Source organism: Canis lupus, chromosome 22 (assembly GCF_011100685.1).
Source record: "Canis lupus familiaris isolate Mischka breed German Shepherd chromosome 22, alternate assembly UU_Cfam_GSD_1.0, whole genome shotgun sequence".
NCBI classification, from domain to species: Eukaryota; Metazoa; Chordata; class Mammalia; order Carnivora; family Canidae; genus Canis; species Canis lupus.
Window position 1 is genome coordinate 7,008,741 of NC_049243.1, and position 25,456 is coordinate 7,034,196.

At 35.6% G+C, this 25,456-nt stretch overlaps 1 protein-coding gene and 1 pseudogene across 12 annotated transcripts in view; both read left to right on the forward strand.

Moving 5' to 3' along the window:
• The window catches only part of CCDC122 (coiled-coil domain containing 122), a 43,432-nt gene extending 32,387 nt beyond the window's left edge, over positions 1 to 11,045 (forward strand). For 9 of the 12 annotated variants that reach the window (XM_038569609.1, XM_038569607.1, XM_038569606.1 and 6 more), the window contains one exon: positions 10,596 to 11,045. In XM_038569609.1, the coding sequence (XP_038425537.1) occupies positions 10,596 to 10,745 (150 nt within the window). In that variant the 3' untranslated portion in view covers positions 10,746 to 11,045. Of the gene's footprint in view, positions 1 to 8,453; positions 9,655 to 10,595 lie in introns of those variants that run through there. The other 3 variants (XM_038569612.1, XM_038569608.1, XM_038569611.1) reach the window with 2 other exon arrangements.
• On the forward strand, positions 8,909 to 9,654 carry LOC102151158 (annotated as a pseudogene).
• Positions 11,046 to 25,456: the final 14,411 nt, after the last annotated feature.

A 25,456-nucleotide genomic window follows, 5' to 3' on the forward strand; every position in this document is an offset into this window, starting at 1 on the left:
GTCTTTGGGGTAAATTTTAGTTTATCTGATATAAGGATGGCTACCCCTGCTTCCTTTTGAGGACCTTTCGAATGGTAAATGGTTCTCCAACCTTTTATTTTCAGGCTGTAGGTGTCCTTCTGTCTAAAATGAGTCTCTTGTAGACAGCAAATAGATGGGTCCTGCTTTTTTATCCAGTCTGAAACCCTGCGCCTTTTGATGGGGTCATTAAGCCCGTTCACATTCAGAGTTACTATTGAGAGATATGAGTTTAGTGTCATCATGATATGTATTCAGTCCTTGTTTTTGTGGACTGTTCCACTGAACTTCTTCTTAAAGGGGAATTTTAAGAGTCCCCCTTAAAATTTCTTGCAGAGCTGGTTTGGAGGTCACATATTCTTTTAGTTGCTGCCTGTCTTGGAAGCTCTTTATCTCTCCTTCCATTTTGAATGAGAGCCTTGCTGGATAAAGTATTCTTGGTTGCATGTTCTTTTCATTTAGGACCCTGAATATATCCTGCCAGCCCTTTCTGGCCTGCCAGGTCTCTGTGGAGAGGTCTGCTGTTACCCTAATACTCCTCCCCATAAAAGTCAGGGATTTCTTGTCTCTTGCTGCTTTAAGGATCTTCTCTTTATCTTTGGAATTTGCAAGCTTCACTATTAAATGTCGAGGTGTTGAACGGTTTTTATTGATTTTAGGGGGGGGATCTCTCTATTTCCTGGATCTGAATGCCTGTTTCCCTTCCCAGGTTAGGAAAGTTTTCAGCTAGAATTTGTTCAAATACATATTCTGGCCCTCTGTCCCTTTCGGCGCCCTCGGGAACCCCAATTAAATGTAGGTTTTTCTTTCTCAGGCTGTCGTTTATTTCCCTTAATCTATCCTCATGGTCTTTTAATTGTTTGTCTCTTTTTTCCTCAGTTTCCCTCTTTGCTATCAACTTGTCTTCTATGTCACTCACTCGTTCTTCCACCTCGTTAACCCTCGTCGTTAGGACTTCTAGTTTGGATTGCATCTCATTCAATTGATTTTTAATTTCTGCCTGATTAGCTCTAAATTCTGCAGTCATGAAGTCTCTTGAGTCCTTTATACTTTTTTCTAGAGCCACCAGTAGCTGTATAATAGTGCTTCTGAATTGGCTTTCTGACATTGAATTGTAATCCAGATTTTGTAACTCTGTGGGAGAGAGGACTGTTTCTGATTCTTTCTTTTGAGGTGAGGTTTTCCTTCTAGTCATTTTGCTCAGCGCAGAGTGGCCAAAAGCAAGTTGTATTGGGAATAAGAGAAAAAGAGAGGAAAGAAAGAAGGAAAGAAAAGAGAAAGAGAAAAAAAAGGGAAGAAAAAAAAACGAAAAAAAAAAGAGAAGAAAAAGAGAAAGAAAAAGAAAGGAGAAAAAAAAAGGTGGGGGAAGGAAACAAATCAAAAAGCAAAACAAAACAGAACAAAACAAAACAAAACAAAAAAAGAACCACCGGGGAGTATCTTCTGATTCTGTATACTTTAAGTCCCTTGGCTTCTCCTGGAGGTTGTCCGTCTAGCTGGTCTTCTGGGGGAGGGGCCTGTTGTGCTGATTTTCAGGTGTTAGCACTTGGGGGAGCTGCTGTGCCCCTGCCTGGTGCAGGGCTCAGTGGGGGTTGTTTACCCCGTGAGGCCGCAGGAGGAACAGCCCCAGTGGCGGGGCAGCTCTGGAAACCTGGATTCAGCTCCGGCAGGAACTCCGTCTGCAGGGCCTGGAGGCTCCGGGCCGGTCCGCTGATCTGCTCAGCTGGGGCAGGAGCGTCCTCGCTGTCCTGGGCCCTCCCGGCCTCTGCCTGTCCCGGGGGAGGCGGGATCCTGGGCTGTGTCCCGGCGCCCTGTGCTCCGGGTCCTGCGCTGTTGGATTCGCGCTCCCGGGCCGCGCAGCCCCCTCCGCGGAGCTGCCGCCCGAGCCCCCTGAGCTGCTCCTGGAACCGCGCAGGCCCCTCTGCACGGAGCCTCTTCCTCTGCCCGAGCCCCTCCGAGCTACTCCCGTCCCGCAGCCCCCTCTGTGGAGCCGCCGCCCGAGCTCCTCCGAGCTGCTCCGGGTCCCGCTGTGCGCGCTGCAGCCCTTAGGGAGCTCGGCGCACTCTCCTGGGCGCGCAGTTGCTCTGTTACTGTTCCAGGGAGCCCGCGGGCATCCCCTTCCTCCTGGGTCCTGCTCCACCTCCCCGGGAGCCCCTTTCCGCCCGGGAAGGTCGGTGCAGCTCCTGCTCCTCCGGGACGGGGCTCTCCTGTCCTGGGGACACTTGCCCCGGCCTCAGCCCGGCTCCTCACGGGGCCCCTCCCCCTTGGAGGCCTTTGTTTCTTTACTTCTTTTTCCCCGTCTTCCTACCTTGATAGAAGCGCGAACTCTTCTCACTGTTGCATTCCAGCTGGTCTCTCTTTAAATCTCAGGCCGAATTCATAGATTTTCAGGATGATTGGAAGGTTTTCTAGGTAATTTGGTGGAGACAGGTGATTTGGAGACCCTACTCTTCCGCCATCTTGCTCCTCCCCCTTTCAAAGAATTTGATACTCTTAAAAACAGAAGAATTCAATTAGAAATCAATAGCCATAAAATGGCTACAAAATACTAAATATTTCAAAATTGAGCATTATAATTCTAAATAACCCATGAGTCAAGAAATCACAAGAGTTGGAAAATATTTGAAATTCAATGATAATGAAAACACATTTGAAAAATTGTGAGTTGTAATTAAAGCAGTGTTTAGAGGAAACTTTACATATTTAAATGCCTATATTAGAAAAGAAAATAAGCTTTAAAAGTAATTATTTAGGTTTCTACTGTAAGACACTAGGAATATAAAAATAAATTCAGCCAAAATCAACTGGAAAAAATGAAATAATAAATAGCAGAAATCATTAGAAAACAGAAAACAACAGGAGAGAAAGTTAAAAAAACTAAAACTGAAATGACTAATACAATTGATAAACCATAGCAATATGGATCAAGAAAAGAAAGAAAACAGTAGAGACACTACTTCAGGTCCTGTAGACTAATAAAGGTGATAAAAACCTATTATGAACAATTATATGTCAATAAATTTGACAACTTAAATGAAATGGACAAATTTTTAGAAAAACACATATATAACCAACAGAAGAAATTATATGTTTAGGCCTATGATCCATTTCAAGTTAAGCTTTGTAAATAGTTGAAGTAAGAATCAATGAAATTGAATTTATTAGGGCACCTGGGTGGCTCAGTGGTTGAGCATCTGCCTTTGGCTCAGGGCGTGATCCTGGAGTCCTGGGACATCAGGCTCCCCGCAGAAAGCCTGCTTCTCCCCTCTGCCTGTGTCTCTGCCTCTCTCTGTGTCTCTCTTATGAATAAATAAATAAAATCTTTAAAAAAAGAAATAAGAAATTGAATTTATCAGTAAAACCTTCCCCATAAGAAAAACTTCAGACTGACATGTCATTACTGGTGAATTCTATCAAATATTCAAAGAAGAATTAACACTCAGTCTATACAAACTCAGACAATGGAAGAGGGAACTCTTCCCAACTCATTTGAGGAGGCCAGAATAACCCTGATATAAAAAAAACAAACAAAAGTGACATTACCAGAAAAGAAATTAGAGACCAATGTCCTTTATGAGCATAGATGCAAAAGTCCCTCATGAAATATTTTCAAATTGAGTTCAAATATGTGTGTGTGTGTGTGTGTGTGTATAGAGAGAAAGTTTTGATTTTTACCGTTCAAAAGTAAATAATGTAATTCAGTACATTTACAAAATCAAACGAGTTAAAAAGAAATAATCAACTATTTAATAGTTGCAGGAATAGCATTTAGACAAAATTCAACATCCATTCATAATAACAACTCTCAGCAAATTAAGAATAGAAGGAAATTTTCTCAACCTGATTAAGGGCATCTATAACACAACTTACAGCTATCAACATATTTACTGTAAAACGTTGAATGGTTTTCCCCTGAAGATTGGAAACAAGGCAAAGGTATATTACCCTACCTCTTCTATGTAACATTATATTAGAGGTCCTAATTATTGCTATAAGACCAGAGAAAATAGGGTATAATGATTGAAAGACATAAAATTATGTTTACAGACAGCATGATTGCTTATGTAGAAAATCCTAAGGAATCTACAAAAAGACTAATAAGTCAAATTAGTAAGGTCACAGGATAAGAGGTTAAGATAAAAAATCATTTGTATTTCTATATAGATTTCATGTAGTAGCAACAAACAACTGGAAGGTGAGATGAGTAAAAGATATGAGAGACTCCTAACTCTGGGAAATGAACAAGGGGTAGTGGAAAGGGAGGTGGGTGGGGGGTTGGGGGTGACTGGGTGACAAGCACTGAGGGGGGACCTTGACGGAAGGAGCACTGGGTGATATGCTATATGTTGGCAAATTGAACTCCAATAAAACAAACAAATAAGTCAATAAATAAATAAGAAAACTCTTCATTGATGCTAAAAAAACCAAAATATTTGCTAAAAAATTTTATGAAAAATCTATAAAACGTCTACAATAATAATATTAATAAATAAAAGACCACTAAACAGATGGAATGATACATTATGTTCATGATCTATAAAACTCAGTAACTTATCTATAAAACTCAATCAACTTTTCCAAAAAATGATCTATAGGTTACATACCATTTTATAAAAAAATCTCAGTAGGTATTTTTTGTAGAAATTGACAAGCTTTTCTAAAATTTATATGCATATGCAAAGGATTTAGTTAGCCAAAACAAACTTGAAAAAGAAGAATAAAGTTATAATATTTGCTCAGATATTAAAATTTATTATGAATCTACAATTATTAAGAAGGAATAAATAAATGGCCCAATGGAACCAAATACAGTTCAAAAATCAATCACACTTGATCAATTTGACAAAGATGTTAAGATAATTCTATGAAGAAACAAAAGCCTTACCATAAATGATGCTGGAACAACTGGATATCTGTCTGGAAATGATGAACCCCTATGCCTACTTCACAACATGTAACACTGCATTTGAAATAGAAATCTAAACATAAAAGCTAAAACTGTAAAGCTTCTTAAAAAAAAATAGGAGAATATCTTCATTAAGATTTGGGTTAAGCAAAGATTTCTTAGAATTCAATGGAAAAAAATAATACATTGAATCTTAACTTTGAAACCTCATTCTAAAAAACACTATCAAAAAATGAAAAGACAGAGGTGCCTGGGTGGCTCAATCAGGCATCCAATTCTTGATTTTGGCTCAGGTCATGCATGATCTTAGAGTTGTGAGCCCCATGCCCAATGCGGAGCCTGCTTAGGATTCTACTTATGCCCCCCACCTACCTGCCTAAAAAAACAAAACAAAACAAAATGAAAAGACAAAATCATAGAAGTAAAAATATTTGCAATACAATAGAGCTGAGACAAGACTTATATCAAGGGCCTATATAAAGAACTCTTGTAATACATTTTAAAAATGGGTAAAAGATGTAAATAGAAACTTTACAGAAGACATAGGATGGCCAGTAAGTACATGAAAAGATGCTCAGCATCTTTAACCACCAAGGAAACGAAAATTAAAATCACAATAGGATATCATTTCATACAATAGAAAGGTTAAAACTACAATGAATAATACCAAATGTTATCAAGGGTGTGGAGCAACTGGAAATCCTTTGCTCTTTTGGTGAGATTATAAAATGGTATAACTGCTTTAGAAAATGATCCGTCAGTTTATTAGAAAGTTAGCATATACCTATTCTATGTCTCAGCAATTCCATCCCTAGGTGTTTACTTAAGAAAAAAGAAAATGTATGTCTTTAAGACAAAACTTGCATATGAATATTCATAGAAGCTTTATTCATAATAGCCCCCAAAGAGAAACACTACAAATGTCCCTCAAAAGTGGAATGGATAAACAAATTGAATATCCATATAATTGAATACTATTCAGTGATAAAAAGAATAAACTACTGACACACAGAACATGGCTGTATATATTTGTCAAAGTCTTTTAACCAGCCTTAAAAATCTATGTATTTATATTTCTGTAAATATATTTATCCATTCTTTTTAGATTAAACAACTAAAGCAAAGAGAAGTTACACAACATGTTCAAACCAGTGAGCTCCAAGTCTTTTAAGTGCAGCATATTCTCCATGGCAAAACAATGAAATTTTCTAAGTCTTTGTTACATTCTGAACAATACAGAATTTAGCAATACATTTTATATAACGGGGCTTCTTCTGCCTGTAAGGAAACTACATTCAGTAGCAGTCATTTGATTTCCAAAAGCTGTCATTTTATTCATGTATTTATTCAGTAACTTATTCAATGCATTTATTGAGCTCCTACTATGTGCTAGTTACTCTTTTAGGTTCTGACAATGGAGTGGTGAATAAAATAGCATATAGCTCCTTCACTTTCCTATCTGTGTGCTACATTTTTCACAAAACTCCTTCTAATAATATATGTCTTCCTGAACTTGCATTCTAGTTAGAGAGACAGACATAAGGTATGTAAAACATACAGCATGTTAGCTAAGGATAGGATTAAGGACAAAAAAATGGAGCAGAGAAGGGAATAATGTAATATATGTATTGCAGGGAGAGAGAAGGTGAAATATTAGATCTTGCAGCCATCAAAAGCTTTACTGAGCTCTTTTTCAGCAAAATCCTAAAAGAAATGAGGGAGCAAGGCATGCAGATCTGAGGAAGAGCTTTCCAGAAAAAGAAAAAGCAAGTGCAAAGAACTTAAGAGGAGAACATAACTGGGCTCAGAGAATGGAACAGTGTAGTTAGAATGGAGGGAGGGAACAAAGAAAAAAAGTAGGGAATGAGGTCAGATTTGGCTTACATAGGGCCTTGCTTTCTTTTTGCCACTGTGTTTTGTGGGTACCACTCCTTCACTATTACTCTTATTATTGGTTAGCCAGCAACAGGAACTAATGAAGAGAGTAGTAGCCCATCCACTTCCTAGAGGCAAAAAGCTTTGTTCTCTAAAGAACCATTTACATCTTTCGTGCCTATAGATATTCAGGTTTGAATATTAAGACACATAATGTCTGAATGTTACCAGTAGAAGCTGAACAAATGGCTGGCTTTCAAGAAGGCTCATATTGCAACCTTTGCTTTTATAAAAGTCACTTCTTGTCTCTCTCTCTCTCTCTTTTTCCTTTACTCATTTGTTGTGTGTGTGTGTGTCTGCTTTATTTGTTTTTTGTGTGTGTTTGGGTTTGTTTTGTTTCAAGTTTTTATTTAAATTTCAGTTAGTTACCACGGGGGAGGTACATGGGGAGATGGGTGAAATAGGTGATGGGGATTAAGGAATGCACCTGTGGTGATGAGCACTAGTGATGTATAGAATTGTTGAATCAGTATATTGTACGCATGAAACTAACATAACACTATATGTTAACTAACTGGAATTAAAATAAAATAAGGTAAATGAAATATTGGCATGTGAAAAAAATAAAGTCACTTCTTGGCCAAAACTGCACTTAGCCTTGTGAACTTAGAAACTTAATCTTGTTAGTATCCCAGAGTTAGGTAGACATGGAGAAATGCCAGTAGAATTTACAAGAAACTGATGTATAAAATTCAAATACCAGCTTATTAATTTATAATAAAACTTTCAGGGAAGCCACATAACCATGTCAGTCATTAGGGCTTCTTCTGCCTGTAAGGAAACTACATTGGAAGCCAAATAATCACAAGTTTAATTAGTGAGCATGGAAATCAAGCCGGTCATCTGAGTTTGAATGTTCTTGGTCTCTGGCCCTGGGTGCTCAAGGAGCCAATCTCTATATCAGAGTTATACATGTCAGGTAAATAGTCCCTGCCAGCACATGACTCCTTCACCTTCCTATGTATGGACTGCATTCTTCACAAAACCTCTTTTAATGATATATTTTTTCTTGAGATGTATTACTCTCTTCTGTGACATCTAGCTATGACTGATGATCTGGAGCCTCCCTAACCGGACTTTGAACATCTCCACTCTGATCCACTGTGCATTAATTTCATAGTCTAACTACTGAAGAATAATTTTAGAAACATACTACTATGCAACTGACCAAATTTACTGATTAACCAAAAATCTGTTTTAGTTATTTATTTTATTTCTATGTATATATTCTACGAATAGGAGTATGGACATATTTTGAGACTATACTCTCCCTATGAATATATTCTATTGGATATACCAATGAATATATATATTATATAAATGTATATAGTGGATATACATTTTATATGGAAATATATTCAATATTTTAAACATCTTTTGAATATAGTTTCATATCTAGTATTAGCTTATACTAATTTATTTCTAATCCATTTCAAGTCACTATTTTGCCAACGTATCAGCAGGCCTAGTTCACCAGTTTCAGTGAATTACCTGAATTTACAGAATTAACAAAAACTGGAGACTTAAGAAGACATAAGATCTATGGGAATTTATGTGAATTTTTAGTTGACAAGTTTTCACTTTGTTTTTGTAGGAATACTTTGAAATACTTAGAGTGTCTTGGTCCCTTTTCCCCTGCTTTTGCTGCTGCTGCTGCTGCTACTGCTACTGCTGCATAATTGTGTTTCAATATAATTGATTTACTTTGTAATTGTGTATGTTTTATTTTATGCATTAAAAACATTATTCTAAAGTGTCCACAGCCTTCACCATACTACCCATGGCATAATAAAGAACCCATGGCATAATAAAGGCAAAGAAGCTGTGAGCTAAGGGAGGAACTTAGAAAGGTAATAACCTTTGCTGAGGGAAAAGCAGAGAGATGTGAAGAGATTTGAACCCTTACACAGCAATCATGGGACTGTAAAAATGGTGCAGTCACTATGGAAAACAGTCTGACAATTCCTCGAATGGTTGAACATAGAGTTACCATATGATCCCTCCTTAGGTATAGACCCTAGAGTGGAATATTATTTGGCAAGAAAAAGGAATGAGATTCGAATACTTGTTACAACATGGAAGGCCCTTATAAAGGTTATGCTTTCTTTGCCACATCTATTGCGAGAATGAAAACCATTCTCAGCAATCAGACTGTTGACATTCCAGAAAATGTTGACATCACCCTGAAGGGACACACTGTGATCATGAAGGGCCCCAGAGGAACCCTGCAAAGGGACTTCAATCACATCAATGTAGAACTCTGTCTTCTTGTAAAGAAGAAGAGGCTCCGAATTGACAAATAGTGGGGAAATAGAAAACAACTGGCTACCGTTTACACGATCTGTAGTCACGTACAGAACATGATCAAGGGCATTACACTGGGCTTCCATTACAAGATGAGGTCGTTGTATGCTCACTTTCCCATCAACATTGTTATTCAGAATGGTTCTCGTGTTGAAATCCGAAATTTCTTAGGTGAAAAATATATTCGCAGGGTTCGGATGAGGCCAGGTGTTGCTTGTTCTGTATCTCAAGCCCCAAAATAGTTAATTCTTGAAGGAAATGACATTGAACTTGTTTCGAACTCAGCTGCTTTGATTTAGCAAATGATAACTGTTAAAAACAAGGATATCAGAAAATTTTTGCATGGTACCTTTGTTTCTGAAAAAGGAACAGTTCAGCAGGCTGATGAATAAGATCTAAGATGTCCAGCAACAGAAACAGCAAGATGCCAGATGATTTTTCAGACTTATTTGTGATACCTTAAGAATGCAATAAAAATTATACTGAAAAAAGATTATGCTAAGTTGAAGAAGCCAGTCACAAAATGTATTGTATGATTCCACTTATAAGAAATATCCAGAATAAACAAATTTCTATATAAAGAGAAAAATCAGTAATTGCCTAGTGCCAAGAGTTGAAGTGTGGGAATGGAAAGTCACTGCTAATGGGTAGTAGGCTTATTTCTGAGGTAATGAAAATGTTCTAAAAATTTATTGTGACAACTCTGTAAATATACTGGAACCCATTGAATTGTCCACTTTAAAGGAAGGATTTTATAGTATGTGAATTATATCTCAATAAAGCTATTTTTAAAAGGATGATTGGGTATTTTTTGTATAGCCAACACTAATGTCACTTTTACTTTCTTGTGACCTAACACCAAAACCCTTGCTCTTTCTACCGTGCTTCATTGCCTTCAGTGTAGTATCGTCTGGCTTAACATAAATATACTGCTCTACCTATTGTCATGACTATATAATCTTCTGGATCTTTGAGATGGATGGGTCTATGTTTCAGTGAATGAACGTTATAGGGAATGAGGCCATTTCTCTTAACTGGTAACTGCTTTGATAACTAGGAGGCACTCCACCACAGATGCTTTGCTTGGATTCAGATCTCAAACACCATCACTTGTTAGCTGTGAAACCTTGGTTTAATTACTTAAACTCTTTTATCTTCAGGGGTTTTATTTTGTACAAAAATGGAGATAATATCCATCCACATCATATGGTGTTACGAGAATTTAATTATACCTAAAAAGCTCTCAGTATGGTTACTAACCTGTATTAAGTGTTGAATAGTTCTTATTACCATTTATTTTTATTACTATTATTATTTACAATGAGTAATTTCTAATCAAGTGTTTTCTTCTTTAGAGTAGTTAAAAATCCTTTATGGCTATTTACTACTTAACCTACTCAAGCCCTGTTGATGTGTACTCTTCTTTTAATAGGTGCAACATAAGAGATACAGTGCAATTCTTAAGCGTTTGCATTGTCAGGTGAACAAGCTTCAGTCAAATAGAAGACAATGGCAATGGAACATTCACCAACTAGAAAAAACTGCAGCTGAACTAAGGAAACGCATTGGAATGAAAGATTAACATGGCCAAAGGGCAATGTAGAACACAGACTATTTAAAAAAAAAAAAAAAGATAGGACAAAAGGTTGAGAAAATTCTTTTGATTCTTAACCAGCATCCACTACCAGAGGTCTGTCTTAATAACAGACTCTCTTTTTTTGAATCTGTTAATGTGTTTGCTAAAGTGCCTTCCAAGCCTACAACTGATAGCAGTAGGTAGACGATAGAAATACTTATAGAAAAAAAAAAAAGAAATACTTATAGAAAAATAGTGGAAGACCCTATAAATATTTGAGTATGTAAGATATTTTGTACTGATGAATGCCTGTTTATAAACATATTGCCTTCACTATCATGTGAAGGAAAAATGTAGAAGAAAAGAAGTATATAAAGTTACAAGATTTAAATTGTTAAGGTATTTTAAATGATTGTTTCAAACTTTTTATTAAAACTTGCTTTTTCACCACTGCCTTCACAGTGGTCCATAAGTATTGACATTTATAATAATGTTGTTGTATGTTCAATGCTTCAGGTATTTAAATGTTTTCTTTTATCCAGAAAGTAACAATCCTTTTTTCTTTGTTATTAGATAATACAATTTTAGAGTGTTGCAAGGCATAACACTTTTCGTCCTTAAATTCTTTCATACTATTCTGTGACAAAATTGAAGTTATAACATCATGTAAGGCAAATACCAGCTCTTAAAAAAAGTGTTAACTAGTATAGACAATCGTGTATTTTTTTCTCACTGAAAATCATATACTATGTCCATGGCAACATTTCAAAATTTAGCTTCTTCATATGAAGATAAAAGTGCTCCTTCTTGTGGCTCCACTGAATCAAATTTTAGGAACAGAAAAAATATTATTGAAGATAATGGTTTGTAAATATTTACTTTTAGGATTTAATGCTTTCAAAGCAACATCAAAAAGGTATCTCAAGTCCATTTTCTCCTCACCTTTCTTCGTGCCTAAGAGGATAGCTGATATAAAACCTGATATTAATAATCTTGTTATGTCTAACATTAACAATCCTATTATGAATTAGCATGGCTCATTATGGCTAACACTTCAAATGGCTTTGCTGTAACACAATCAGCTGTGGTGCATGACTCAGAAATACACTTACAAATAAAAATGGTTAAACCTGCATAGAGAGTTCCCACTATGCTCAGCTGAAGACAAGACTGAAAGTTTTAAAGGCTGATCATATAAAAATACTTCAATTTACTTTGCATACTTAAAAGGCTGTTCTTATAACTATGCTTCATAATTTTATAGTTTATAAAAGAAAAATTCTACTTTTCTAAACTCTCGATAAGTTTATAACAGTTTTCAAAACATTTGTATGTGATAGCTAACACCTTGAGTTATATTCGTAAAAGTTATTTAAGATATAATGAAAATAGGTTTAATCTGCTTAAGATAATATGCTCTATTTGAGAAAGTAAATTTCAGTGCAGTTTTCTGAAATACCCATGACAATAATACATGTACCTATTTTAAATTTTGTGACAAATGAAAGATTTGAACAAGAACATTTTTATTTTCCTTGCTCCTTCTAATCTTGAAAATCATTTCAGATGATGGAGCTTTCAGATTAACCAAGAACTAAAACTTGAGGTATCCTCAAGCCTGATCATGTAGTTAAGTGGATATAGTATCTCAACGTGGTCACAAACTCTAAAGTTAGAAAATGAATTAATTCTAAAAATCTCCATATAACTGAACCTAGCTTAGAATATGAGTTCTTCTGCTTAGTGGCCTTTGTCACATCCTATTTGGCCTTAGAACTCAGTTTTTTTTTTGGGGGGGGGGGAGGTTATCATTCAATTCAGAATTCTCCTTATTTTCTTCCTGGCAGTAAATTGAACTCCTGGGGCAAGGATTAGGGGAACACACTTAATATTGTTTTGTCATGGGGGAAGTGCCCTGGTGCAAGTGCCATTCTCATTGGCCTCTGCAGAAGTGTAATCCATCTTCTTGATCTTTAGCATTACCTTTTGTTTATGCTATACCTGCAGTTTTTTTCTCTAGGAAATGTGGTCAATCTCCTTACTGAATCACAAGGCCTCTTCTGGCCATATTTAATTCTTTTCTTTCTATATGCAGGCCAAATTTTACCTCTGGCACTTGCAATTCTACCCATGCATTCTTTTTTACCCTGATTCCCAGTATAAGATACATCTTTCAAGTCTCTCAGTGCGTTGGGGCTCAACAAATTCTTCTCTCAAAATGCCCCTTTTCTGCAAAGGAAAGCTATGATTTCAACAATTGTTTCTATTACAGACTTTAAAAAGCATAATGTGAAGCTCAAAGCTGATAAATGACTTCTTAATTCTGAGTAGTGTCTGTCTTGACTCCAGCCTTCTAGGTTCTATTTCCTAAATGATCAGGAAAAGGTAACTAGTGCAGGAAGAAGTGGGAGGAAAAAAGCCTATATTAATATATAAAAATATTACTTACTTCATGTGCAATCTATGGGCAAATTTTAGTTGCCCAATGTGAAGAAATTGATATCTACTTTTAAGCCATATATTAACAGTGGTGATTTCCATTGTCAAAGCAGCCATCATGGACACTGTCATGGCTAATATAAATGATCTATATGTTATCTGTTAGGCCATGTTCTTCCAGTCAATTGATTAATCATGCTATTTTCCAAAGCACTGCAGATATGAAATAGCAATACTAATAACATACTAAGCCACTATGCTGTGTCCTATTTGGCAATTTGTATACATTAATTCATTTACAGAATAATAAATGGCTTAAAGTATATATTATTATCCTTAATTTACAGATGGGGAAACTGAGGCTTAGTAACTCGCTTAAGATCTTATCACACAGGTCATCAGGGACAGAGTTGAAATTCATTGCCCTATTTTTTTAGTTACATAAAATACCCTGCAAGAAATGATTCCAAGGTAAGCCTCAATTTTACTATGAATAAATAATTATTTGTATATTTAATCAATCCTTTTAAGAGATTACAAAGCATAAGATGAATTTAACTAAAGAGAGAAATCTTATAGTTAAAAAGAGTTCCGGGGTGCCTGGGTAGCTCAGTCGGTTAAGTATCTGACTCTTGGTCTCAGCTCATGTCATGATCTTGAGGTTGTAGGATTGAGCCCTGGGTGGGGCTCCACAGTCAGTGCAGAGTCTGCTTGGGATTCTCTGTCTCTCCCTCTCCCTCTACCCCTTCCCTTTCTTCCTCTCTCTCTCTCTCAAAAATAATCTTTCTTTAAAAAGGGGGGTTCTACACTGGTGAACAGAGTCCTAACAAGTGAAAAGCTGACAAGCTGAAAGATCAATAACTCCATTTGGATCCCTAAGAGAGGTAAGGACACAGGGAAAACCACTGTTTATGAAATTAGGGAGACAGGTGAGCAAATACAGGGAGTCACAAGACTGGAGCAGAGACTCACAAACCACCATAGGAAACAGGTCAGGACAGGAAAACCTAACTGCAATTGATACATTTCTGAAGTCTTGGTATGGACAACTCTGTGTGACAAACTTTAGGGAAACCCAGGCAGAGAGGTCCCCACAATATTGTGAGATTTATCTCCAGATAAGAATTACATCTGATTTATCCTCAGAAACCATGCAAGCAAGAAGAAAGTGATGTGAGATATTTAAAGTGTTGAGAGACAAAACAAAACAAAACTCACCAACCTAGAATTCTGTACCCTGTGAAATTATCCTAGAAGTGAAGGAGAAGAAAAGACTTTCTCAAACAAATTGAGGGTATTTGTTGCCAGTAGACCTGCCTTACAGGAAATGTTAAAGAAGTTCTCTAGAGAAAAAAATATTATGTCAGAAACTTAAACCTACATGAAGTAAGGAAAAGCATCAAGGAATAATTGTATTTTGAACAAACTGTTACCTGTTAGATTAAGTATATTAGCAACAAAGTATTCAAATATACATGTAATTTATGTATATGCAAATATTTATTAATACTTTTATATTTAAAATGAATGATAGCAATGACACAAGGTATGGGAGGAAAGAAGATCATTTTGTTATTATAAGGTATTTATACTATGAGTGAAATAGTATAGTGTTATTTGAAAGTAGACTTGGATTTGTTGTAATGTATATTACAAACTCAAGAGCAAACACTAAAAAAAAATTAAAAAGAAGTATGACATTCTCCAAGAAGAGAAAATGAAATCATATAAAATGCTTGATTAAAACCACAAAAGGCAGAAAAAGAATGAGAGACAAAAAATTAGGAACCAAAAACAAGAGCAACAAACAGAAAATATTAACAAATAGGGGAGGTATGAATCCAACTATATCAATTATCACTATGAATGTCAATGTAAATGCAGAAATCAAAGAGATTATCAGAGTGGATCAAAAAACAAATTATATATCTATATGAAACCACTTTAAATATAAAGACACATACAGATGTAAAGTAAATGGATAGAGAAATATACCATGCTGACAGTAAAAGAACAGCAGTAGCTATATTAATTTCATAACTCAGCAGACTTCAGTATTAGGAAAGTTATCAGAGAAAGAAGGACATTGTGTAGTAATAAAGGGGCCTCGAAAAAGATGCAACAATCCTTAATGTGGATGCATCTAACAACAGAGCATCAAACTATGTAAGGCAAAAACTGATAGAACTGCCAAGGAGAAATAGATAACTCCACTATCATAGTCACAGACTTCAACATCACTTTATCAGAAATGGACAGATTCATCAGACAAATTCAGTAAGGACCCAGATGAATTCAACAACATCATCAATCAACTAGATACAACTCACACCTATGCATTACTTCATCCAACAACAGTAGAATACACATATTTTTCACAACATTCACTAAAATATTCTGAGCCATAAAACATACTTTAACAAATTTAAAAGAATAGAAATTGGGGCATCTGAGTGACTCAGTCTGTTAAGCGTCTGCCTTCAGCTCAGGTTAAGATCTCAGGGTCCTGCAATCAAGCCTGAGTCAAGCTCTCTGCTCAGCAGGGAGTCTGCTTCTCCCCTTCCCTCTGTGCACTCTCTCTGTCATGTACATGTGTGTACTCTCTCTCTCAAATAATAAAATCTTTTTAAAAAGAATAGAAATAATAAAATATCTGCTCTCAGACCACAGTGGAATCAAACTAGAAATCAATAACAAAAAATAACTGGAAAAAATCTCCAAATAGGAAGAGATTAAATTACATACTTCTAAATAAATAGGTCAAAGATCTAAAGAAATTTTAAAATATTTTGAACTGAGTGAAAATGAAAGCATAATTTATCTAAATTTGTGGAATGCAGTAAAAGCAGTGCTTAGATGAAAATTTGTGACACTGAATGCATATATTAGAAAAGAAGAAAGACCTAAAACTAATCATCTAAATTTCCACATTAGGAAACTAGAAAAAAAAGAGTAAACTATTTCTAAAGTAAGTAGAAGAAAATAAATAATAAGAATTAGAGCAGTAATCAATGAAATTGAAAGCAGGAAATCAGTAGAGGAAATAGATGAAACCAAAAGAAATTTACTGATTTCTTTAAGGAAATCAGTAAATTCACTGAACATCTAGCTAGATTAACTAAGACAAAAAGGACAAGACACAAATTTCTGATATCAAAAATGAAAGGATAATCATTATAGATCTCATGGAAATTAAAAGGATAATAATACTATGAACAACTCTATGCCCACAAATCTGATACCCTAGATGAAATGGACTAATTCCTTGAATGATACAGCTGCCAAAACTCACACAAGAAGAAACAGATTATCCGATATAGGCCTATAATATATAGGCCTATGTTTATTTAAGGAATTGAATCAATAATTCATCACATTCCAAAACAGAAGCCCAGTGGGTTCACTGGTAAATTCTACCAAACATTTAAGAGCTACACCTATTCTCTATAATATTTTTCAGAGGATAGAAGCAAAGGGAATTCTTTCTAACTCATTCTATGAAGTCAGCATTACCCTAATACTAAAACCAGAAAATACATTACGAAAAAAAGAAAATGACAGATCAATACCTCTCATGAACATAAATGCAAAAATCCTCAACAAAAATATGAGCAAACCAAATCCAAAAATGTGTGAAAGAAATTATATGTTATGACTAGGATTTGTCATAGGAATACAGTGTTGGCTCAAAACATCCAAAAAATAAATTAACATAAACCACATCAACCGATTTAAAAAAGTAAAATCATGTGATCATATCAATAGATGCATAAAAATCATTTGACAAAATCCAAGTCCTACTTATGATAAAAACACTAATAAACTAAGAATATGGAGAACTTTCTTAACTTGATAAAGACTAACCACAAAAAAAAAAAAAAAAAAAAACTAAAGCCAACATCATACTTAATGGTAAGAAGAAACTCAAAGCTTTCCCACTAAGGTCAGATACAAGGCAGGGATGCTCTCTCTCACCATTCCTTTTCAACATCGTAAGTCTTTGGTAATGCAATAAGGCAAGAAAAAGAGATAAAATGTATACAGATTGGGAGGGAAGATATAAAACTGTCTTCACAGATGACATGATCATCTAGGTATAAAATCCAAAATAATTGGGGAAAAAGCCTCTCTGGAACCAATAATCAATTATAGCTAAGTTGCAGTACAATATAAAAAAGTCAATGCTTTCTTACATACCAATAGTGAACAAGTGGAATATGAAATTTAAAACACAATACCATTTACATTAGACCCCCTCCCTGCAAATGAAATACTTAGGTACAAATCTAGCAAAATCTATATAAGAAAAACTACAAAACTCTGATGAAGGTAATCAAAAAAGAGCTACATAAATAGAGATATATTCCATGTTCATTGGTAGGAAGATTCAATATAGCCAACGTGTCAATTCTTCCCAAGCTGATCTATATTTCAATGCAATCCCAATCCAATTCCCAGCAAGTTATCTTGTGGCTATTGACAAACTGATTATAAAGTTTATAGAGAGAAGCAAAAGACCAAAGACTAGCCAACCCAATGTTGAAGAGAAGAACAAAGCTGGAGGACTGACACTATCTGATGTCAAGATGTACTATGGGGCAGCCCCGGTGGCGCAGCGGTTTAGTGCCGCCTGCAGCCCTGGAGACCCTGGATCGAGTCCCATATCAGGCTCTCTGCATGGAGCCTGCTTCTACCTCTGCCTGTGTCTCTGCCTCTCATTATCTCTCTGTGTCTCTATGAATAAATAAATAAATAATCTTAAAAAAAAAAGATGTACTATGAAGTTGTAGTAATCAAGATAGTGTGGTACTGGTGAAATGATAGGTCAATGTAACAGAATAAAGAGCCCAGAAATAGACCCACATAAATATATCAACTGACCTTTGACAAAGGAGCAAAGGTAATACAATTGAGTAAAGATAGTTCCATCAACAAATGGTGCTGAAACAACTGGACATCCACATGCAAAACAATGACAAAACAGACCTTACACCTTTCACAAAAACTGATTCAAACTAGATCATAGACCTAAACTTAAAATGCAAAACTATAAACTCCTAGAAGCTAACAAGAGAAAATCCAGATAACCTTGCATATGGTGTATCTTTTTAGATACAACATCAAAGGCACAGTCCATGGAATAAATAATTGACAAACTGGACTTCATTAAAATTAAAAACATCTGTCCTATAAAAGACACTGTCACAAGAGAATGATAAGATAAGCTGCAGACTGGGAGAAATACTTGCAAAAGATCCATCTGATAAGAGATCTCTGGGTGGCTCAGCGGTTTAGCTCCTGCCTTTGACTCAGGGCGTGATCCTAGAGTCCCGGGATTGAGTCCCATATCAGGCTCTCTGCATAGAGCCTGCTTCTCCCTCTGCCTGTGTCTCTGCCTCTTTCTGCCTTCTTTCATGAATAAATAAATAAAATCTAAAAAAAATCCATCTGATAAAGGACTGTTATTCAAAATAAAGAACTCTTAAAACTCACCAACAAGAAAACAAACAAGTAGATTTTAAAAATCGGTCAAAGACCCTAACAGACATCTCACCAAAGAAGATAGGCTGATGGCAAATAGCATATGGAAAGGTTTTCCACCATTACATGCTACCAGGGAAATTTGAATTAAACAATAATGAGATACTACCACACACTTACTAGGATGGCCAAAGTCAGAAACACTGATAACACCAAATGCTAATGAGGTTGTGGAGCAATAGGAACCCTCATTCATTGCTGGTAGATATGCAAAAATTGTGCAGCTATTTTAGAAGATAGTTTGATGATTTCTTATAAAACTAAACATACTTTTACCATACAATCCAGCAAATGTGCTCATTGATATTTAGCCAAAGGAGTCAAAAAACTAATATCCACACAAAAACACAGATGTTTATAGCAGCTTTATCGATAATTGTCGAAGTTTGGAAGCAACCAAAATATCCTTCAATAGATGAGTGGCTATATAAGCTGTGGTACTTCCAGACAATGGAATATTTAGTGCTAAAAAGAAATTAGTTATCAAGATATGGAAAGACATGAGGAACCTTAAATGAATGTTACTAAGTGAAAGACGGCAATCTGACAAGGCGGCAATACTGCAGGATTCCAGCTATATGATACTCTGTAAAAGGTAAAGCTATGGAGACAGTAAAAAGATCAGAGATTGCTAGGGTTGGGAGGGAGGTTGGGAGAGATGCATTGGCAGAGAACAGAGGAGTTTTAGGGCAACAAAAATACTCTGTATGATATTATAATGATGGATATATGTCATTGTACATTTATCCAAGTCCATAGATAGTAAAACACCAAGAGTGAACCCTATGGTAAACGATGGACTTTGGGTAATTATGACATGAAGGTATCATTCTGGTGAGTGAAATTGATAATGAGGGAGACTATGCATGTGTATGGACAAGGAGATTATGAGAAATCTCTGTTCTTTCCTCTCAATTTTGAAGTAAACCTAAAACTTGTCTAAAAAAAGAAGAGTTTTTTTTTTTTTTTTTTTTTTTTTTTTAGCATTCAAATGCATAGTTAACATTACCAGGACGGTCAGTATCAGTAAACATTTTGGCTAAGGAAAATGGAATCCTGCAAATATTACTTTGGAAACTTTTAAAGTTCACACAGGTGTTTGCAATGGAAATCCTAAATTCCCACATCACCTAATATTGAATATGGAATCCATTGTTCATATAAAAATCATTAAGAGGGCACGTGGGTAGCTCTGTTGGTTAAGGGTCTGCCTTCATTCAGCTCAGGTCATGATCCCAGGGCACTAGGATCTAGCCCCATGTCAGGCTCCTTGTTAGCTGAGAGAGAGCCTGCTTCTCATTCTCCCTCTTCTGCTCCCCCTGCTTATGCTCTCTTTTTCTCTGTCAAGTAAATAAATAAAATGTTTTTTTAAAAATCATTAAGGTCTATATTAATGCTATGGATATTTGGAACTATTTTTTGGCAGGAGGAGTCAGTAGATTCAGAAGAACTTACAGTTTTGCAACTATTTGATTTGTGGCTTATATTTCCAATATTATAAATATTTTATTTTTCATTAAGCTAATGATTACTAAAGCTAATGATCAGGAGCTAAAAATTATATGCCTGTCAAAAATAACCTAAGCTATATTTGTTTATTTGAATTTATAATGTATTTCTAAGGAAAGGTTTTTTTTTTTCTTTTCTGATAAATTTGGCAGTGTGAGTAATGGGTTTTCTATGTCACATTAGTTATCATATAACTTTCTCCTGAATGTTACTGAACTATGACCAAAGCCAAGAAAAATAAATTGAAAAAGATACTAAGAGCAGGACAGCTTTATTTAATACATAGCTAAGAATGGGATGCTCCAAATAGCTTTTTCTCTTCTATAATTTTCCATTTAAATTATGGCTTTGGGATCTAAATCTTTAGAAAAATAAAAATAGTACATGATTTGGTAATAACAGAGCTATTTACATAATCTAGTAGATAGACATGAAGTAATGTAACTTGAATCTCTTAATTAATGAAATGATATATTCCAAGAGCAAAATCAAGAGTTCATGCAGTAAATAGTTTTAAAAGTCTACCCAAAAAGCTTTCTGGCATAACAATCATGTCAAAATTGGAATAAAACACATAAATTACACATGTTTTCCAGTATTGCTCAGTCCACACAGCACAAGGTAATTTAGAGACAGTAATAATACACTGACAATCTAAGAACACATTCAAATAATTTTGTCAAAAATGTTTAGGTCAAGACATATCATCCACCTCATCTATTATTTATTACTCTCTCTGACATTATTTGACACAGTAAGACAAATGTAACCCCTGTACTTGTATTGAAGAAGCTTCAACAAGGTGTTCTTTAGACTATGCCCCCTTGAGTCTGCAGCGCTTCTTTGTGTATATGACATGGCAAAAAAAATAGCACACCTGCAATCTGCATGAGTTGTTTTGTCTTCAGTGACTAATGTTAAATAGAATTAGTTATGTGCAGTGATTCAGTCAGATGTCATCACGTCTACTTGGCTGAAAATATCACATAGTTTTCTCTTCATCCGGCTTTTCCACAGAGTCTGTGTAGAGACATCTTCAAGTGTCTGTCATTCTTTAGAGTAAGATCTCTTTAGGGACACTTCCCCCCCTTCGATGTAACATTAACTTTGCTGCGCTGTTAGATAATGTTGATAATATTTTAATTTGTGGTTTATACAGATTTCTATAAAGCACTCACTTTTCCAGAAAGATCCAATCTTTTTCTAATCTTTCAGTAATTTGGATTATTCATCTTCTAAGCCTTTCAGTTTCAACCTGTCAATGTAATTTACCCCTGTACAGTTTTCTAAGACTAGTGTAATTCTCTCATTTCTCTTAAATTTCTTCCCATTAAAAATGCCATGTCCTCATTCAGAGCTCACCCGTTTCAGTTTCTGCAGGGCTATAGCTAGCTGTATCATCTTCGGGCTCCAGTTCTCATTTTTTGTTGTAACTTCAAAGTTTAATCTATGATCTAAAGTTAGATCCTGAACATTGAAAACAATTTCTTCATTTATAACTGCTTATGCAAGAGAATCTATCTTTACTTTGAGACGCCTCACAGAGATCAGCTTTCTCAAAAACATAGTGTAGTGGACATAGGTCAGATCCTCTCAGATATTTTTTTTTATCTTTTTTGAGCACCCCTTGCCTAACTGAGGCATGCTTTTGCCTCCAATAGCTCTCACCTAAGACATCCTGTGGGAGGTTTGCTTCCCTCAAAAAGACTTTACCTAATATTGCAGCCTTGCTTGACTTCTTTCTCCTTACCAGTCTTGCTTCCCATACCAATTTCACCTGGGAGGGCTTCAGTAATAAATCACTTGCTCAGAGTCTGCTTCTGGGAATCCCAAAGTAAGTCCCCTTGTAAAAATAATCACACACTGAAATCTATTTTCAAGAGATGACAATTACTTTACTCTTGCTGCTCATTCCAGATCAATTTTAGTACCAGTAACAGCAGCAGCAGAGAAAAAAAGATGGGGGGTGGGGGTGGGGAGAAACTTAGGCCTTTGAAATTTAATCACTGTCTCAGGATAATTTTAACATTATTTATTTGCTTAAATTTAAAAAGCAAGCCAAAAGGCACAAACTTTATCCCACATATTTAATGCAAATATAAAAGTACACTATTAGCCTTCAAATATAGGAAATCAATCACTATTTTGCATTTATCTCTTATGATGTTAGTATTCTTAGGAACTACCATGTTGCTGCATATAATAATTTATTAAATAAATCTTGGTTGGGATCCCTGGGTGGCGCAGCGGTTTGGCGCCTGCCTTTGGCCCAGGGCGCGTTCCTGGAGACCCGGGATCAAATCCCACATCGGGCTCCTGGTGCATGGAGCCTGCTTCTCCCTCTGCCTGTGTCTCTGCCTCTCTCTCTCTCTCTCTGTGACTATCATAAATAAATAAAAATTAAAAAAAAATTAAATCTTGGGACTCCTGGGTGGCTCAGTGGTTGAGCATCTGTCTTTGGCTCAGGGTGTGATCCCAGGATTCTGGGATTGAGTCCCGCATCGGGCTCCCTGTGAGGAGCCTGCTTCTCCCTCTGCCTATGTCTCTGCCTCTCTCTGTGTATCTCTCATGAATAAATAAAATCTTAAGAAATATTTATTAAATAAATCTTGATTCTAAAGTGTCAATTTAAATGTTTAAGATATTTCTTCAACTGTGTTAAGATCACATCACTTTATACGGATTTATTAGAAGACTCATGCAACCAGACAAAACAGATGATATTTAGGGAAAACATCTTTGTTGCTCTCATCCCAAGCAGATGACAAGATATGGATAGGAATAAATCATGTGTGTTCATTCACATGACCCTATGTCTTTATATAATCATTCTGATTCTTCCAAGTCTTTCTTTACCATCTTTCCAATTTTTTTAAATAAGCAATTCTAGCTTCTAATCATTCATTATTCTATCTATAGCTTAAGAACACTAGAATAATAGTCTATTCTGATCAAGAGTATTTCACTCATTGGGATGCCTGGGTGGCTCAGTTGGTTAAGCATCCAACTCATGATTTCCACTCAGGTCATGATCTCAGGGTTATGGTGATGGAGACCTGGATTAAGCTTTGCACTGGGGGTGGGGCCTGCTTAAAATTCTCTCTCTCTCCCTGTGTTCCCATCTCCCTCTTTCCCTCTTAAAAAAAAAAAGAGTAATTAACTCAGAAAACCACATGGAAATATGGATCTACAAGACAGAACTTAAAAATATGAAAGAGCAACTGTCATCGTGGTTTTTAAATTTTATAATAACTTAAAGAGTATTTATTGATAATATCTTATAATATCTTTGTGGTATTTTTTTACCATAGCAACATTTAAAATATAAAATTAATAATTATCAAAACAATTATTGCTGTTGTGAAAATCATTTTATCCTAAGCTAAATATAACCCTTTTTTTTAAATCTGAATCTCAAAATACTTTGAAGTTAATGTTCCTGGTCCTCAAAACTTGTACCTAATATATGAATAATTTAAAACTGCTAAATGTCATACACTTAGGGAAGCGGAGTCCAGTAATAGTAAGCAAAAGTTGATTATAGACTTTCATTTTTGTGATGTAGTCTGAAAAAAGAAGCTAACTAGTATGGGTTATAGCTCAAAACACTGAACTGATGGCAAGGAAAAAATTTTAAAGTTCTATCTTTTCTGTGTTATGTACCTGTAAAAATAAATATGACATGATTATTTCCATCCAGGGCATCAATTCAGTTGGCAAGAGAGACACATATATAATAGGATCAAATACAATATAAAACATAGTGTAACAGAACAATAAGCCAAACCTTGTGGAAACACAAAATAAGGAGCATTTAATTCTAAATGGAGGCAGAGGGCTTAAAAGAAGAGGTTATACTTGAGGTGAGCTGCAAACATTTTAAGTTCTTGTGATTGTTTCCATGCATCAGACCCTGAACGTTTCTACTTTATTCCTATTTGCATTTCTACAAGCTAGCAGATGACTGGCACACATAAGAGGTACTTTGATGTACATTGAATGTATTAGTGAATAAGATGATCAACTATTATTCTTGTTATCAATATCTCCCAACATTCCTATTTTAAGTCTCTCTTTGCTCTAGTCTTTTTTTTTTTTTTTTTTAGATTTTATTTATTTATTCATGAGACAGAGAGAGAGAGAGAGAGAGAGGCAGAGGCACAGGCAGAGGGAGAAGCAGGCTCCATGCAGGGAGCCCAATGTGGGACTCAATCCCGGGTCTCCAGGATCAGGCCCCAGACTGAAGGCGGCGCTAAACTGCTAAGCCACCGGGGCTGCCCTCTTTGCTCTAGTCTTACTGTTACTGCTATTGCTTCACTTATCTTTGAGTAAACACTGAGCATGTAATATTGCTTATTAAAAAAAGAAAAGCTTTCCATGGACACAAAATCCATTTCATCACTGAATAGTAAACATCTAAAAATCTGTCCTGACCTGCTTGTTCACTCTCATTTTTTCCTGTTCAACCTAACAATCCTATACTACAGCCAAAACAAAATTCTAACTCTTCCGTAAGCATGTATTTTCATGTACTTTTCTCTCTGCCTTAAAGTTCTCACTCCTATATTCAGGATTCAGCTCCAACTCAGCCTTCAGCCTCACTTTCTCTTTAATACTACAGCTTAGAAGTACTAAAAAATCTACATCGATTTCTGAATCAAAATAAAATATTTGCTTACAACTTAGAGAACTTAGGCAGAGCTCCTTGTTTAAAATAGTTTAAAATAATTTTAGACTTCTAAATAGTTAAAAATATTTTAAATATTTATTATGAACAGTCTCTCATGGAATTATTTGGATGATACCAAATAACAGATCATTCATTTATCATTTATAAAAGAACATGATATTTGTTCCATGACTATTCCAAAATCTACTTTCATGATTTTAAATCAAAGTGTGAATATTTATAAAGACCAAAACTTTTTTTAAATGCTTTTCTAGAAAATGAAATATTTTAAGGTTAGTTCTAATGAAAGTAAATATACTTTTTTTTTTTTTTATGATAGTCGCACAGAGAGAGAGAGAGAGGCAGAGACACAGGCAGAGGGAGAAGCAGGCTCCATGCACCGGGAGCCTGACGTGGGATTAGATCCCAGGTCTCCAGGATCGCGCCCTGGGCCAAAGGCAGGCGCTAAACCGCTGTGCCACCCAGGGATCCCCGAAAGTAAACATACTTAACAAGCCACAAGAAATATGTTTTTGTCTTCCTCAATTATAAATACTTT